The 17,014-nt window shown below is 44.1% G+C and overlaps 1 protein-coding gene across 1 annotated transcript; it reads right to left on the bottom strand.

Moving 5' to 3' along the window:
* Window positions 1–3,913: 3,913 nt before the first annotated feature.
* Window positions 3,914–16,791, bottom strand: LOC306754580 (transmembrane protein 81-like; the record flags this gene model as incomplete). Its single annotated transcript, XM_079238598.1, has 7 exons — window positions 3,914–4,029; window positions 4,108–4,199; window positions 4,253–4,293; window positions 12,886–13,079; window positions 13,408–13,523; window positions 15,421–15,566; window positions 16,570–16,791. 7 exons carry the CDS (start codon window positions 16,789–16,791, stop codon window positions 3,914–3,916), a joined length of 927 nt encoding a protein of 308 aa, XP_079094724.1.
* Window positions 16,792–17,014: the final 223 nt, after the last annotated feature.

Genomic DNA, 17,014 nt, shown 5'->3' with positions numbered 1-17,014 from the left:
CTGAGAAGGGAGGTGATAATCACACACAATGGTCCCTCAGAAAGCGCTGCATGATGCAACACTGCCACCTACTGGAGTCCTGTTGAACTACACCTTAATGATCCACTGTCTGCAGGAAGACTCGTTTTAGTGGCTCTTCTTCACAGGATATTATCCTTTTTATTCTTTTCATTCTTCGTAATCTTGTTCTTATTCTCCTCCAGCTCTTCTTACAGCTTCCACATATTCCAACCTCAAATCCAGGGCTGACAGAAGCGTTTTGGTGGAACAAGTTCCAGCTTTTAGTTCTGACCTTTAAATACAGTTTAGCTTCATTTTATTTCGACTCTCTTTTTTTATTCAGTTTGTGTTATTTGACACTTGTTTTCTCTTGCTGAAACTTGTTTCTTTGAAACTTTTCACTTTTTAAGGATCCAGATGTCATTTGTTTCCTGAGCCCAATTAAAGTATTTTACTATATTTTGTCATGGAAAGATATTAACCCCTTATTGTCCAATGTATTATGTCAGTTCTTAAGCCCTGTTGATCATTTTTTTTAGTGAAAACCCATATTGAGTTGGTGGATATATTTTTTTACTGCAATGTTTCTTAATTCATGCAAATTACGTCAGTTTATCATTTATTTAGCACCTTTTTTTAAAAAAAAGATGAGATTGGAAGACAAATATCTTCATCTTTAAACATCAGCTACTGGATCAAGCTTCATCACCTTTATAATCATTTAAGAAATCCTACAAGGAAAACAAAACATAAACAAACTCAACCAACTATGATCTTGCAGATAAAAATCCAGATAAAATCATTTTAACCATGTAAAAATGGACATTCCAATAATAAACTGAATATCAGAATCGTCTCCGTGTTCGTGATGTTTCACATCTGGACCTGAGAGCATCAGTAAAAATGTTGTCTGTAACTATGCCTGAATAAAATGCAGCAAGGAGGAGAAATGTTTCCTTCCTTGACAGAAGATGCTAACAGTGCTAACGATGCTAACAGCAATCACACAGAAACACATGTTCAGTCTGGTTTTATGAACTTTAGGGTATAAACTTTCCTGTTTTATTTGCTTTTTATTAGTAGCAGGTTGTAACTGTTCAAAGTCCATGTGAAATATTTTTTCTGGAAAGCTGAGCTCTGCTTGCTTTCTGCTTTCGCTTGGTGAGATATTTACTCTTCATGGCTGCTGTTCATCAACAGCTTAAAGGAAAAAGTTTTTTTCTTTTTCAAACAAAAATGCAACATAAAAAATTTGTTCTTTACCTTTGTTTCAAACACGTGAATAAATTTCACTTGAACTTTACTGATAACTGATGTATTTACAGTAAACTTAATATAATGTGACTGCCAAAATTAGTCACTGAGGGGTGATTGCAGGAGTCTGTCTGACGCGCAAATCCAAACAAAGAAGATCAGGAATCTCTTGCAGTTCAGGTTTTATTTGTCCTCTCAGTTAAAGATTACTGCTTGATACATTTTCTCTTGCATTTGCAATCTGAACTCATGTAAATTATCAAATGTGCGATCAACAGAAAATATCAGCTTCCCCCCTAACCCTCTCTCTGTGCCAAGCAAAAAAAACCCAAATCACAGACAGACTCAGGTGATATCAATTAGTCAATCACTCAGCTGTAGGCACACATACACACACACACACACACACACACACACACACACACATACAGACACATACATACACAGAAACACAATACCCTCTAGTGACAGACTTACTGATTAACATCCTTGCCTCTACATTCCGGCCCCTAATTATTATAACATAATAATTACTGAATAATAAGACCAACATAAAATACATTCAAAACATAAACAATACAAATATAAAGATAATCCATCCTCAGAGTACTTGAAGGAGCAAGTTCTTCTCATCTTCAAGTGGCTCTAGGCCAGAAATTCCAGAACGTAGAACTTGATAGAAGATCGTCTGTGCCACAAGTATTATTTTCAAAGTTCAGTCATATCAAAACATGCAATCCATCAGGTATCTTCAGCTTCCTGAAGCAAACGAATCTTTGTGACAGGCCTATCCAGATGGCTTGTCCTGGTCTTGAGCTTGACTTGACGAACGAGTCCTTTTTTATCCTGTACAGTTTTGACAACTCTCCCAAGGATCCAAGAATTGCGGGGTGCAGAGTCATCCACCACCAACACAATATCTCCAGGAATGAAATTGCGCTTGATTCTGTTCCATTTTTGGCGCTCCTGGAGCTGTGGTAGGTATTCCTTTGTCCATCGTTTCCAAAACAAATTGGACATATTCTGTACTTGTTTCCATCTACGTACAGAATACAAATCCTCCTTTTGAAAAACACCAGGTGGAAAAGATGGTTGACCTTTGAGAAGGAGAAGATGGTTGGGGGTCAGAGCCTCTAGATCATTAGGATCTGAAGATGCCTTTGTTATTGGTCTGCTATTGAGAATACTTTCAATTTCACACAGCACAGTGTGGAGACCATCATCATCCAGAGTTTGTACTCTTAGAGTAGAGTTGAGGACTCTTCTGATTGAACGAATTAATCTTTCCCAGGCTCCCCCATGAGAACCACTTGGAGGATTAAACTTCCACTTGATTCCTTTCTGTAAGAGTTCATCATGGATCTGAGACTGATTCCAGTCTTTCAAAGATCTTTTCAACTCTCGATCAGCACCAACAAAGTTTGTTCCATTGTCTGAGTAGAGCTCTTTGACTTGGCCTCTTCTTGCTATAAAGCGACGCAAGGTGTTGATAAAGGAATCTGTTTCCAATGATGCAGCTACTTCGATATGCACAGCTCTCAGAGCTAAGCAGGTAAATATCACTCCATATCTTTTCACTTTAGTTCTTCCACGCTTCACTTCAAATGGACCAAAACAATCTACTCCCACAGAAGTGAATGGTGGTTCATCTGGAGAAATTCTGCTGGGAGGCAAGTCTGCCATCTGTTGGCAGGCTGGCATTGCCAAAATGCGTCGGCACACAACACATTTAGCCAAGATCTTCCGTATGGCCACACTGGCCCCAGTAATCCAGTATTTCTGGCGTAGCCTTGCCAGCATGTGCGCTCTTCCACCATGGCCAACTTCTCTATGAACTTGTCTCAGAATGAGGTCAGAGATATGGAGATCTTTGGTCAAAATCACTGGATGCTTTGACTCTTCAGGCATTGCTGCCCAACTGAGCCTTCCACCAACTCTCAAGACACCATTAGCCAGCACTGGGTTTAGTTTGTACATCTGGCTTGTCCGTTTTACATTCTGATCCTTTAAGAGGCTGGAAAACTCCTCTGGGAATCTTTTCCTTTGACAGAGTCTAATTATTTCCAGCTCCGCCTCTCTGACCTCCTCAACACTGAGAGAAACATGTAACAAATCTTTGACATTCTGCAGTTCTTCACTCAGAATATCCTTCCGTTCTCTCTCATCTTTCTTTAAGTGTGACAAAGTTGTATTGACGTCCTTCTTCTTCTTCCATAGAAGTAAGAGTTTATTTTTGAACCTTAACACCCAGGACATCACTCGTCTGAGACGGTTCCAGGATGAGGTACGGTCAATCAACTGAGACGCTTGATCAGCATCATCTTTGACTGAAACGGCATTGGCCAAAACACTCCTTTTGACTTCTGGATCATTTTGTTCTAATGTTTCTTTTAAAATGTGCGGGTTTGTAGGCCACTGTTCCTTTCCAAGCAGAAATTGTGGGCCACACATCCATTGTTCATCCTTGAGAAAAGATTTCACTCCAATTCCCCTTGAAGCAATATCTGCTGGATTGGACAAGGTACTCACATATCTCCACTGAGCTGAATGAAATGTTTTAATGATCTCTGAAACTCTGTTGGCCACAAAGGTTCTGAATCTTGATGTTTCATTTGTGATGTATTTTAGCACTGAAGTGCTGTCAGTCCAAAAGACAGAGTCAAGCAATGACATCTGCAGCTCCTTTTTCCACAATCTGTCCATACGTGCTGCTACAACTGCTGCTGTTAGCTCCAATCTGGGAATGGAACTTGGTTTTAAGGGAGCCACTCTGGCCTTTCCCATAACAAGGACACTGCATAGCTTTCCATCAGCATTACAGCAGGTAGGTAGCTGTTCCATAACCCACCTCACTTGCGTCTGCAAAATGATGTAGTTGGGCAGAAGATACAGAGCCAAAGCCCTCAGGCTTAAAGCATCTCTTGACCTTGAAGTAGATGGAGCTCCTGCATCCAATTTATCCACTCATGCAATGGGTTCAGGTACAACTTCATCCCACCCAATACCTTTCTTACACAATTCTTGCAGAATCAGCTTGGCCTTTAGCACAATCGGCACAAGCACTCCAAGAGGATCATAAATGGAACTGACCACAGACAAGATTCCTCTGCGGGTCAAAGGTCGATCCTGGATTGAAATTTTGAATTTGAATGCATCTGATTGCACACACCATTGTACTCCCAGTACTCGTTCAACGGGGAGTGGGTCACAGGCTAAATCCATTTCCTTTGTATCCACAGTTCTCTCCTCTTCAGGAATTGAACCCAACACGTTCCGACTGTTACTTATCCACTGCTTTAGCTGGAAACCACCTCTAGCACAAATGGTTCGAAGGTCACGATATAGAGCAACAGCCTCAGACTCAGAAGGAACAGAGACAAGACAGTCATCCACATAAAAACTGTGCATAACAGTATCCACCACCTGCTGACTGAAAGAGTTGCTATTATCCTCTGCACATCTTCGCAGAGCAAAGTTCGCACAGCTTGGTGATGAAGTTGCCCCAAAAAGATGGACACGCATTCTGTACTCCTGCATGGGTTGAGAGAAATCACTGTTTGGCCACCATAGGAACCTTAGGAGATTACAGTCATCAGCTGGTACACGTACCTGGTGATACATAGCCTCAATATCTGCTATCAAAACAATGGATTCTTTTCTGAATCTGGTTATGACACCAATCAATGAGCTGGTAAGATCCGGTCCCTGTAGCAGCTGTTCATTCAACGATGTACCTTGGAATGATGCAGCACAATCAAACACCACTCTGATCTTTTTCTTTCTTGGGTGGGATATACCAAACTTTGCCACTGCTACATGCCAGGTCTTTAGGAGGTGCCTTTTCAGCATAGCCACAGGAGATGATGTTCTGCATAAATGCGGTGTAATCTGCATGAAATATGGCATCTTGTTGGAGTCTTCTTATCAGACCTATGGCACGTTGCTCTGCCAATTTACGGTTATCAGGCATGCAAACGCTTCCTTTCTTTAAAGGCAAACCAATGGTGTAGTGACCATCCACAAGTTCAACACTGTTTTTTACCATTTCCATAAATTGGCAATCTTCTCTTGATAAACCCAGTTGCTCATCATAGCTGCATTCAGGGAAGTCTAATTTAAACTGCTGCTTCCATAGTTCATCTAGTTTCACCACTGAGATGCGGTTAGCAGTAATGCTACATTGCTTCAAGTCTGTTTCACCAGACATTGGTCCATTAACAGTCCATCCCAACAATGTCTTAACAGCATATGGTCCTCCATCTTTACTTGGAATCACCTTTATTGGTTCCAGTGCTTTAGGTACATTCAAGCCAATCAGGAGCTCAACATCTGCACCAATTTCAGGTAGATGTACCCTTCGCAGATATGGCCATCTAACCAGATCCTGCTCTCGTGGTATATTGCTCTTACACACAGGCATTTTCTTCTGTGTAAAGACATCTGGTAAGTCACAATAAAGGTCGCTTTCCAGACCAGCTACTTCCAAATCTGATACAATACTACTTCCCACGAGTTTTTCCTGTCCCATAGTGCGTAGAAAAATGTTGGTTCCTCTTCCTGTTACATTCAGCTTGTTTATTAGATTCAATCTACAAAAAGAACCAGAACTGCCTTGGTCCAGAAAGGCATAAGTTTCCACAATGATGTCACCCTTCTTAGACTTGACCTTTACTGGCACGATGGAGAGTTTAAAGTCATGATCACAGGCCCCAGTAAGACCACTGCTTTGCACCGCCACGACAGAGCTGTCCACCACTGCATTTGTATCTTCCACACCTGCTTGACCTTTATTTTGGTCCTTATTGTTTGGGTAAATATGAAGCATGCTAGGGTGTCTTCCTCCACATACTTTGCATGACAGTCTCCTTCTGCAGTCTTTACTAATGTGCCCTATGCACAGACAGCCAAAGCATACTCCATGCTCTTTGAGAAAAGTGATCTTCTCTTTCTGTGTCTTCTTTCCCAATAGAAAACACAACTCCAATGCATGTTCACCCTTGCAGTATAAGCAGGTCTTTTTGTTTGGTGGTACTCTTTCCTTTTTTATATGGGCCTTTCCATCAACCTCTGCTATTGGGGTTGCAAAGCTACTTTTTGGGTTTTGTGTACGATGTTGATAGTTTTCTTTGCGTTGCATTATTTTGGGAGCGTCCTGTATATTACCAAATACAGGGTCTGCTGCAATTTTTACTTGACGTTCAATAAAATTGACAATGTCGGGAAAATTCGCTCTTCGATGATAGGTTTCTTGAATGTCACAAGCTACTGATCTCCACTTGTCTCTCAGCTTGTACGACAGCTTCTTGATAATCATCAGCATGTTCACAGGCATGTTCAGCTCAGACATGTAGTCTATGTCATCCATTGCATTACAGCATCCTCTTAAGAAAAGAGCATAAGCTTGGAGAGATTTAACATCTTCTGCTTTAACCATTGGCCATGTGAGCGCTTTATCCAAATAAACTGAGGCAATCTTTTGCTCATTCCCAAAATGTTGTTGTAACAATGCCTTTGCCCTTTGATATCCTCTTTCTGCAGGCATTAGTTGACAGCTTCTAACAAGCTCTCTTGGTTCTCCCCTTGTATACTGTGCCAAAAAATGCAAACAAACAAACAAACAAACAAACAAACAATCTCCATCGTCCTCTGTCCTTCCTTCCACATTGTGCTCAAAGGCTCGCATAAAGGCATGATAGTGAAGAGGATCTCCATCAAACACCTGTATTTCTCTTTTTGGCAAATGAGAGATGGTATGTTGTTGTGCTAGCAAAGCAGAGATTTCATTTTGTCTTGCCATTATGGATAGCAAGTTGTTACGGTCCTCTATTACCGGCACTTGAGTATATGGATGTTCAGCGGCTTGAGATGTTGAAACAATATTTGTCACATTAGGAGCCATAAAGAGTTCAGCTGGTTTATGCCGAGCTATTTGAGGTCCAACATTACCAGTAAATGTCCTTTCGTCTGATTTTTGTAGATTAGACTGGGATGCATTATGACCGTTATACATTCTCTGGCCTCCAGGTACATATGGGTCAACCTCAGGATTAAGAGCAGCATAAGCCCCCTTGGTCATGTAGGATTCCAAACCATCTGATTTTCCACCTCTGCTTCCTTTATTGCTTCCTGAGACTCTTAGAACCACCATCTTGGCCTGAGCCGCTGCTATCTCCACTTCCAGCTCAAATCTCTCTTTTCTTTTCTTTATTTTTTCCTCTTGTTGTTCCAGTTCTTGTTTTTTTTTTTTTTGAGTAATTTCTGTTGAGCGAGAAGAGCAGCCATTTCAGCCTCTACTTTGACACGCGAAGAAGAAACAGAAGAGGTTGAAGTTCTTGAAGTCCCTGGTTTTGATCCATATTTCCTGCTTCCCACATTTGAGATGCTATCATTTGGTTGAATGTCATCTTGTTCCATGTTGCACAGATTTTCATTGCTCTGAGGCTCAATCTGGGACAAGCTTGAAGTTTTTCCACATTCCATTTTATTTCGTAGTGTCTCCGTAGTGTCCTGTGTTGCTTGTCTTGAAACTGGTCTCCTAGTCTCAGAGATCCACTGTTTCACATCCTCAATAAATCCCTTGTTGTATTTACTGATGTTTTCAAACCACTCATTTTGTTCACGGTTTTCCTCCTCAGGTATTATTTCCATCAGCAATTCATGTAGGGAAATTGCCTCTTCATTCAAATGTATCAAAATGTCCAGTTTAGTTTGAACCTGAGAAGCATTATCATTCTTCATGAATTCCTTTAAAGCAATGATGACACCTTTTATCTTATTCACCTTTGCTTGGCATTCCTTTTGAAGCTTTTCCATTTTACACACCAGAGCTTTTGCAGTTGGATTGACTTTTCTTTTGACAATTTCATTGTCATAAGTTTCATTCACTCCTCCCTGAGCCGTCACCTTATCGTGGTGGAGGGGTTTGTGCGTCCCGAAGATCCTAGCAGCTATGTTGTCGGGGGCTTTATGCCCCTGGTAGGGTCACCCATGGCAAACAGGTGTCTAGGGGAGGGACCAGACCAAGCACGGCTCATAGACCCCTATGACGATGACAAACCTGGGCATAAATGTTCCCTTGCCCGGACGCGGGTTACCGGGACCCCCCCTCTGGAGCCAGGCCTGGAGGCGGGGTACGAGAGCGAGCGTCTGGTGGCCGGGCCTTCGCCCATGGGGCCCGGTCGGGCTCAGCCCGAAAGGGTTACATGGGCCCCACCTCCCGTGGGCTCACCATCTGCGGGAGGAGCCGTAGGGGTCGGGTGCAATGTGAGCTGGGCGGCAGCAAGGGGCGGGGACCCTGGCGGTCCGATCCCCGGCTGCAGAAGCTGGCTCTAGGGACGTGGAACGTCACCTCTCTGGTGGGGAAGGAGCCTGAGCTTGTGCGCGAGGTTGAGCGGTTCCGACTAGATATAGTTGGACTCACCTCGACGCATGGCTTGGGCTCTGGAACCAGTACCCTCGAGAGGGGCTGGACCTTCTTCCACTCTGGAGTTGCTCATGGTGAGAGGCGCCGAGCAGGTGTGGGCATTCTCATCAGCCCCCAGCTTGGTGCCTGCACGTTGGGGTTTACCCCGGTGGATGAAAGGGTAGTTTCCCTCCGCCTCCGGGTGGGGGGACGGGTCCTGACTGTTGTCTGTGCTTATGCGCCGAACAGCAGTTCAGAGTACCCACCCTTTCTGGGGTCCTTGGAGGGAGTGCTGGAGGGTGCTCCTTCTGGGGACTCCATTGTTCTGCTGGGGGACTTCAATGCTCACGTGGGCAATGACAGTGAGACCTGGAGGGGAGTGATTGGGAGGCATGGTCCCCCCCCTCTGAACCCAAATGGTGTTTTGTTATTGGACTTCTGTGCTCGTCATGGATTGTCTATAACGAACACCATGTTCCAGCATAAGAGTGTCCATATGTACACCTGGCATCAGGATTCCCTGGCTCAGATGGTTCAATGATCGACTTTGTAGTCATATCGTCGGACCTGCGGCCACATGCCTTGGACACTCGGGTGAAGAGGGGGGCGGAGCTGTCAACTGATCACCACCTGGTGGTGAGTTGGCTCAGATGGTGGGGGAGAAAGCCGGTCAGAGCTGGCAGGCCCAAACGTGTTGTGAGGGTTTGCTGGGAACGTCTGGCTGAGTCCCCTGTCAGAGCGAGCTTCAACTCCCACCTTCAGCAGAGCTTCGAACATGTCCCGGGGGAGGCGGGGGACATTGAGTCCGAATGGGCTGTGTTCCGTGCCTCTATTGCTGAGGCGGCCGGCCGGAGCTGTGGCTGCAAGGTCGTTGGTGCCTGTCGTGGCGGTAATCCCAGGACTCGTTGGTGGACACCAGCAGTGAGGGATGCTGTCAAGCTGAAGAAGGAGTCCTATCGGGCCTTCTTGGCCTGTGGGACTCTGGAGGCAGCTGATGGGTACCGACGGGCTAAGCGGCATGCGGCTTCGGCTGTTGCCGAGGCAAAAACTCGGGCATGGGAGGAGTTCGGCGAGGCCATGGAGAAAGACTTTCGGACGGCTTCGAGGAGATTCTGGTCCACCATCCGGCGGCTCAGGGGGGGGAAGCAGTGCTCCATCAATACTGTGTACAGTGGAGATGGGGAGCTGCTGACCTCAACTCGGGACGTTGTGGGTCGGTGGACGGAATACTTCGAAGACCTCCTCAATCCTACCAACACGTCTTCCCATGAGGGAGCAGAGCTGGTGGACTCAGGGGTGGACTCTCCTATCTCTTGGGGCTGAAGTCGCTGAGGTGGTCAAAAAGCTCCTTGGCGGCAAGGCCCCGGGGGTGGATGAGATCCGCCCGGAGTTCCTTAAGGCTCTGGATGCTGTGGGGCTGTCCTGGCTGACACGCCTCTGCAGCATCGCGTGGACATCGGGGGCAGTACCGCTGGATTGGCAGACTGGGGTGGTGGTCCCCCTTTTTAAGAAGGGGGACCGGAGGGTGTGTTCCAATTACAGGGGAATCACACTCCTCAGCCTCCCTGGTAAGGTCTATTCAGGGGTCCTGGAGAGGAGGGTCCGCCGGATAGTCGAATCCCAGATTGAGGAGGAGCAGTGTGGTTTTCGTCCTGGCCGCGGAACAGTGGACCAGCTCTATACCCTCTCTGGGGTCCTGGAGGGGGCATGGGAGTTTGCCCAACCAGTCTACATGTGCTTTGTGGACCTGGAGAAGGCATTCGACCGTGTCCCCCGGGGGGTACTCCAGGAGTATGGGGTACCGGACCCCCTTGTAAGGGCTGTCCGGTCCCTGTACGACAGGTGTCAGAGCTTGGTCCGCATTGCCGGTAGTAAGTCGGATTCGTTTCCGGTGAGGGTTGGACTCCACTAAGGCTGCCCTTTATCACCAATTCTGTTCATAACTTATATGGACAGAATTTCTAGGCGCAGCCGAGGGGTTGAGGGGATCCGACTTGGTGGCCTCAGGATTGGGTCTCTGCTTTTTGCGGATGACGTGGTCCTGTTGGCTTCGTCTGGTCGTGATCTCCAGCTCTCGCTTGAGCGATTCGCGGCCGAGTGTGAAGCGGCTGGGATGAGAATCAGCACCTCAAAATCTGAGACCATGGTCCTCAGCCGGAATAGGGTGGATTGCCCTCTCCGGGTCGGGAGTCAGGTCCTGCCTCAAGTGGAGGAGTTTAAATATCTCGGGGTCTTGTTCACGAGTGAGGGAAGGATGGAGCGTGAGATCGACAGACGGATCGGTGCGGCGTCTGCAGTAATGCGGGCTCTGCGCCGGTCTGTCGTGGTGAAGAAGGAGCTGAGCCAGAAGGCGAAGCTCTCGATTTATCAGTCGATCTACGTTCCTACCCTCACCTATGGTCATGAGCTGTGGGTCGTGACCGAAAGAACGAGATCTCGTATACAGGCGGCTGAAATGAGTTTCCTCCGCAGGGTGGCCGGGCTCTCCCTTAGAGATAGGGTGAGGAGCTCAGTCATCCGGGAGGGGCTCAGAGTAGAGCCGCTGCTCCTTCGCATCGAGAGGAACCAGTTGAGGTGGCTCGGGCATCTGGTCAGGATGCCTCCTGGACACCTCCCTGGTGAGGTGTTCCAGGCACGTCCCTCTGGGAGGAGACCCCGGGGAAGACCCAGGACACGCTGGAGGGATTACATCTCTCGGCTGGCCTGGGAATGCCTCGGGATCCCCCCCGCAGAATTGGCAAATGTGGCTGGGGAGAGGGAAGTCTGGGCTTCCCTGCTTAGGCTGCTGCCCCCGCGACCCGACCCCGGATAAGCGGCAGAAGATGGATGGATGGATGGAAGTTTCATTCACAAGTGAATCTGCCTTTGATTCGCTCATATTAATGCCCAGCAACGTATGAATCACAAAAGTCAGAGAGCAAATGCAGGAATCATCATCCTCATCCTCATCATCATCATCAATCCACTTCAAACTTCGATTTTGCACAATTCTGCCTCCATACGAAAACAATCCAATATTGTCTCCAACTCCACAGTCCACACTTTAATTCAAACTTGAGCATAAGCAGTAAGTGCATGAAATATCTACATCCAACTGTCCTTTAAAGTCCACAAACACTTGATCCACTTTGTCACAGGTCAATTCATTCTTGAGCAATATAGCAGGAATGATATGAACAACAGCCACAGCATCAGTATGCATCCAATATGCAGCAATATCCAGCTTTAACTGTGTCCAGGCAAGCAATTTCACAGTGTGAATAAACTGAATCCAACATACCACAAGTTGCGCTGTGCTCCATCACTTCATTCTCATTTACTCACGGTTCACATCCAAAGTGGTTGAGCCTTTGTGATCTGTAGCCAGTTTCTGTTGACACTATAATGTGACTGCCAAAATTAGTCACTGAGGGGTGATGCAGGAGTCTGTCTGACGCGCAAATCCAAACAAAGAAGATCAGGAATCTCTTGCAGTTCAGGTTTTATTTGTCCTCTCAGTTAAAGATTACTGCTTGATACATTTTCTCTTGCATTTGCAATCTGATCTCATGTAAATTATCAAATGTGCGATCAACAGAAAATATCAGCTTCCCCCCTAACCCTCTCTCTGTGCCAAGCAAAAAAAAAACCCAAATCACAGACAGACTCAGGTGATATCAATTAGTCAATCACTCAGCTGTAGGCACACACACACACACACACACACATACATACAGACACATACATACACAGACACACAATACCCTCTAGTGACAGACTTACTGATTAACATCCTTGCCTCTACACTTAATATTTTTCCACTTCATTCCACACCTTTGTCATAAGTTTTGGGACAATTTCTGTTGGACTTAATGGAAACTTGTCCCAAAACTTCTGATAAAAAGTCTTTATAAGAAATGCCCTGAAATATTCTTAGGAGAAATCTGTAGAATAAATCAGCCTTTCATGTCAGGATGCATGTGTTTATATTTCCAACTTCAAACTGTGAGAAATATGCATGTTAGAGGCAGACTTCATGTATGTCCTTCATACTTATGTCCTTCTCAACCTCAAGTCTCCCACAGAGGTACAGCACTGCAGTCCAGCTTCCTGCTAGGATCAGACTGATCCCTACCTGTGTATTTACATACAACAAACACACTGCAAGTCAGTCACATGGTTAATCTGCTCATTAGACTGGAACAGACATGTCATCACGTATGATGGAATGTTCTTGAATCAGAGTGTACCACAATAAGCAGAGATTCTTCAGTCTTCTTCAGACGCAGCATCGTGGGTTTCTGCTGGTTTTCAGACTGGTCCCTCTGAGCCAGAGCGCTTTCATAGTCCAGATTGAGAACCCCAGTGGGTAAAACTCGAATGCCCCAGTAAACCCGCTTCACTCGGCGGTAGTTGGTGTCCTGGACGTCACAACGATATGTGCCTGAAAATAACTTGGTTAGCTGGTTGGCTGATAGAAGTTGTACATTTAGACATGTAAAAATAAACCTTTTATCAAACATTTTAGAACAATTTCCCATGAAATCCAACAGGAAAGTGTCTCCAAACTCCTGATAAATAGCAGGATGCATCAGATCAAAGATGAAGAGGTACCGATATCCTTCCCTTCAGTGCTCCTATATTTATTTATTTGTCTTTATCTGCTCATAAACAACATCTGTAACCACAAACCTGCTTCACCTTCCAAACATAACCCCCTAAAATGACCTTAAAAAAGGTGTTTTTATGAAGGAGCATCGATACGCGTTTACCTGCATGTTCCTCTCTGACGGGGTCCAGAATCAGCCGGTCCAGGTGAGGGGCCTCCCAGCGCTCAAACAGAGAGTCATCAGAGCTGATTATTCCTGGAGCGTAGCGCCATGACACCCTGAACCAAAGCAGAGAACTTCATGCTGCATTCTCGCATCTAAAAGTCACTTTTCTGTTGGATTTTATGGGGAAATTTCCCAAAGCTCATCCATTATCCTAACCAATAGTCCAATTAAGGGTTGCAGGGAAGCTAGAGCCTATCCCAGCAGTATAGGGCGACAGGCAGGGTACACCCTGGACAGCTCACCAGTCCATCGCAGGACCGCACAGAGACAAACAACCACTCATGTTAATTCCTATGGGTAATTTAGAGTAACCAATTAACCTAACATGCATGTCTTTGGATGGTGGGAGGAAGCTGTAGTTCCTGAAGAGAACCCCTGCATACACGGGGAGAACATGCAAACTCCACACAGAAAGGCCACTGTCCAAACCCCTCCCCAGCCAAGAATCGAACCAATAATCATTGGTTGTGGATCGTTATCAATATCCAGCTATCCAACCCAAACTACCCTCCTCCTTTAGCCAACTATCTGGCAGGTGCAAAGGCTGCAATCTCTCTTTTCCAGGAAGAAAAGTGGTTCTGTTTTACATTAAAGTGAGCTAATAACTCAAAATCAGGCTGAAATGTTTTTTAAAGGTGGATTCATGCAGAAAAAGTGTTTTATTCTGGGAGGGGACTCAAGTATTTGTAGCAGCAGCCCTGATAAGTGCCGTAGATGAAAGATTCTTCCTTTATCTGCTTCAGCAGAAGCGCTGCTGCATCCCGGATCATTTACCAACAATCTCCTGCAGCTGCAGCTTTCACAGGGACTCTCCATTACTTGATTACATATTGACTGATCAGAACAGCTAAATAAGAGACGTCAGCAATCTCTGACATCTTTCTTATCATCACCAAACCAAACAAAGAGGTCATATTTCCCATGTTATCCTGCTCAAGCGCCACTGTGCAACAATGTGACTGCATATAAAAACACTTGAAAAATATTTCCTGGAGAATATTTCTCAACCCTTTCATGCATACATTAATAAAAACCAATGCCACCTTTTTTAGATACAGTATTTTACCTCAACAAACAATGTTTAATAGTGATATTTTGAATTTATTTGGTTTATTGATTTATGTTAATTTATTAAATATATTTATAAAATAAGAAGAATTATATCATGTAAACTTTATCAAATATAGCTGTGTCATTTACTTTTCCTATTTCACCATTATCTCATAAAATTATAACTTATGCATTGATGTTCAGTTTTATATTTATTTGTTCTTCATTGAGTGGATGATTAGTCTGCTGGACGACTCACTAACATCCACTCAAGCGGTTTACATATTATATATTATTTTAAATTATTTTACAAAGAAAAAAAAGTTTAAAAAGTTATTAAATAAACAAATAAATAAGAGTTGTTTTTTTTCTGTGGCAATTTAAAAAGTTTGGGAGACTTTATCATTTTCCATCAGACAGATTAAACATCACGACTCTCAGATGTACCTGTACACCTAAAATCATACGTTTTCCCATTATATCCAAAAGGAAAGGTTCCCAAATGTTCCTGTTTTTGTTGTTTTAGTTATGTTTATTATAATAATTACTATTAGAGCTGCAGTAGAACTGTTGTGAAACTTTCAGGGGGCAGGATGGGGAAGGAATGTGGAAATTCAGCATCTTCTTATTAAAGAAAAAACTAAATTTACACTCAAACAGAAACTGAGAAAAGATAAAACAAAATAAAACTTTCTAAATTAAACTTTAGTGAAAAGAGATGCAGTTTTTAAACTGTGGTCAAAAAGAATAAAAAGAAACTGTCTGATAATAGATATGCTTTGCTGGTGATCAGAGTTCCAGAAATCTCCTGATCGCGATCGCCTCAGAGAACTGAAATATTAATCATGATAACTAAAATATTAGCCTTGGGGTCTCATCATGAGCGTTTCTCCTCCTCACCTCCAGGAGAACCTCCCCATCGCCTCCATGACCTCTCCCAGACAATCAACCTCCACTTTCTGTCCTGATGTGACGGTTTTTGTCTGCAGGCCACACCGCCACATCTCCCGACACGTCACCTTCTGGACGCGACACTCCTCCGACACCTTGGGCTGCGAGTCTTCCTGATGAAGATGATAACAGTCGTTGTTAATAAATGGTTTGCTTGTATGTATCGTTCAGTTTTATTTGTTTGTTTGTTGAAAGACCTGGCTCTGTTACTTTGGCTAAAATACTGTTCGCAACTCTGTGCCAAGCCTGCCGTTAATAATCAATAATAAATAAACAACAATAACTTTGCTACACAACAAATGTGGTTTAGTATAACAAAGCTACATATATCATTAACCAAAGTCAGCTTGTTTCAGGGAGCAGGTTTTCTCCGTGATGCAGGACAATGTCTGAGAGCTGATTGGCTGACTGATTCTTGCAGCTGACCAATCATGCTTTAGGTCAAGGTTAGAAACGCCCTCCTCATTAGCATACACCTGAGGCAACAATATGGTGAGGAAAAGTGAAAGAAAACGTGGAGTGGGAAGAAATAAATATGTCTGTGCATTAGAAAATAAAGAAAGAAGGAAAAATATTTGTATTTAAATAAATTCATTTAAACAGTGAACGTGGGAAAAAGTTACTGTGGAAATAAATATAGATGTCAAATGAAATAAATGAATAAATGGAAAAACAAACGAAAAAAAAAAAACTATTTATTTATTTACTTTTTATGACTGGTTTAGCTCTCCATACTAATAAACAGTGTAAAACTAGCAACTGATGGATATAAATCGTGATCTGGATGTTTGACTTTTCCCGACGCATCTGCACCAGAGAAACGTGGCTCAGATTTAACGTCAGATTTAGGACTGAAATCTGGAGCGTAGCCATCTTGGCTCTTGTTTTTTCCACACCAAGACACATAACTTTGACATTAACATTTTCTTCTAATTACATAAAACAGCTTGTCGCTTCTGACGGAAACATTTCATCCCTTTAAACCCGACTACAGCGGGTCATTCCTGCAGGTCAGGGCGTCGTAGCTCAGTATGAGAAGAGTGGTAAAGTCTTCGTTCTACAGTTTGATACAAAGGAAAAACTATCAGAACTTGGTACCTTCGTTCCATTCTTCTTCACTTTGTTTTCCAGTGCGGTCTTGCTGTCTTTAAGCAAACAGAGGGTTTGGGTTTTAACCCCCAACCCACAGGTTGCGCTGCAGGGGATGCTGTCAGTGATCACCTCCACCGGTACTTCATCTACCTCGTCCAGGTTGGCTGAGGTTGGGAAGTGGGTGCAGAGGAGGAGGAAGAAGTAAACCTTCGCAGAGCCTTGTTTCATTTTAACATATGATTGTAAATCTGCAGAAAAGAAGACACAGGTTCTGTCACAAGTTTTAGCCATTTTTAAAACTCTTCTGGCATCATAACGCAATCCACCACATGTTGATATCCTGAAGAACCTTAAAGTGACTTTGTTAACATGTGACAGCAGTTGTTTTCTGTTTGAACAAACAAAGGGGCCTTTTGCTTAATTTTACATGTATTGCTATATTAAAACTGTA

This window comes from Telmatherina bonti, assembly GCF_933228915.1.
Source record: "Telmatherina bonti genome assembly, chromosome: 4".
NCBI classification, from domain to species: domain Eukaryota; kingdom Metazoa; phylum Chordata; class Actinopteri; order Atheriniformes; family Telmatherinidae; genus Telmatherina; species Telmatherina bonti.
This window is presented reverse-complemented; position numbering and strand designations above follow the sequence as displayed.